The sequence below is a fragment of the Zerene cesonia genome, chromosome 16 (genome assembly GCF_012273895.1).
Source record: "Zerene cesonia ecotype Mississippi chromosome 16, Zerene_cesonia_1.1, whole genome shotgun sequence".
NCBI classification, from domain to species: Eukaryota; Metazoa; Arthropoda; class Insecta; order Lepidoptera; family Pieridae; genus Zerene; species Zerene cesonia.
The window spans coordinates 1-1,161 of record NC_052117.1 but is presented as its reverse complement, the minus strand read 5'-3'; the positions used below and the strand labels follow the sequence as shown (position 1 = coordinate 1,161).

At 41.5% G+C, this 1,161-nt stretch overlaps 1 protein-coding gene across 1 annotated transcript in view; it reads left to right on the top strand.

The window, feature by feature from the left end:
• Positions 1-1,008, top strand: part of LOC119833014 (regulator of G-protein signaling 19) — a 13,631-nt gene extending 12,623 nt beyond the window's left edge. The window contains exon 9 of the mRNA XM_038356883.1: positions 814-1,008. Coding sequence (XP_038212811.1) covers positions 814-1,008 — 195 coding nt within the window. The remainder of the gene's footprint in view (positions 1-813) is intronic.
• The last annotated feature ends 153 nt before the right edge of the window (positions 1,009-1,161 follow it).

The following is a 1,161-nucleotide window of genomic DNA, read 5'->3' as shown; positions in this document are numbered from 1 at the left end:
CCTAACCTAACCCAAAACCTAACCTAACCCAAAACCTAACCTAACCCAAAACCTAACCTAACCCAAAACCTAACCTATTATTATTAGTATTTTTGTATAAAATTATTCTCAAATATCAATTCAAGTTTAGAAAAAAAAAAAAAACTTCTAGGATCCACGGACCTCTTCACTGATTTTTTAACCACGTCACAAAGAGAGGGGTAGACATCGATCTATCTGTACGGTATCGTAGCTTTCTGAAATGGATGGACCGATTTCGATGTCTGGTTTCGATGCTATTCGAAAGCCAGTTTCCTAGCGGAGGTTCTTAGGTGCATTTGCTTAATATCGGTTCAGCCGTGAAATGGAATTAATGAAAGCTTTTCAATTATGTATATTTATTGCTTATATAAGAAGTAGTGTTAGATGTTAGGCCAGTACTTTGTAGCTCGGTGAACTGATAATTAGTATTATTATTCATAATAATTTGAGTAAAACAGAAAGTATAACAGGAAAGGGGATGTATAAATTGAAACGCATTTTGGAGTATAAGAAATTTACATTGCTTAAAAACAGATTCACTGTAAAATATAGTTAGTGTTGTTTTAGGATACGGTAACTTATCGAATTTAGATTTTAAGTAATAATTTCGAAATTTTATTTCAGTTACACGATACAGAGAAGGCAGATTTATCTTAACATTATTCACTAATATGTAATATTTAAATCACAATAAAATAAAACACGGATATACATGAACAGATTTATTCGTTGACTCACTGGCAAACTTAATTGGTCCACCTTTATTGCTTCAAACTAGACTCGCGATTGTAGCGTCGGGTTCGCGCGGGGTCTTTGGGGACGGGTAGAGGAGGGGAGGGGGAGGAGGGGAGGTGCGAGGACGGGGTTGGGAAAGGACGCGGGACGCCGGAGAGGGCGAGCGGCGAAGGTAGGGACAGCGGGGCGCAGGCGGCGGTGGACCAGCGAAGTTGCCGCGGCGGCGGCCGCGCGCGCCTCACCTTAACTTAACCTAACTATGTACAAAATTAGTACCCGTTTAATTAATGTATATCGAAGCTATATACACAATAATCAAAATGTGCAGTTCATAATATTAGTCCACGAGGCGAGGCCGGCGTCACTTGGTCTCGGCGGCGGGGGCGGGGGGCGCGGCGGCGGGGG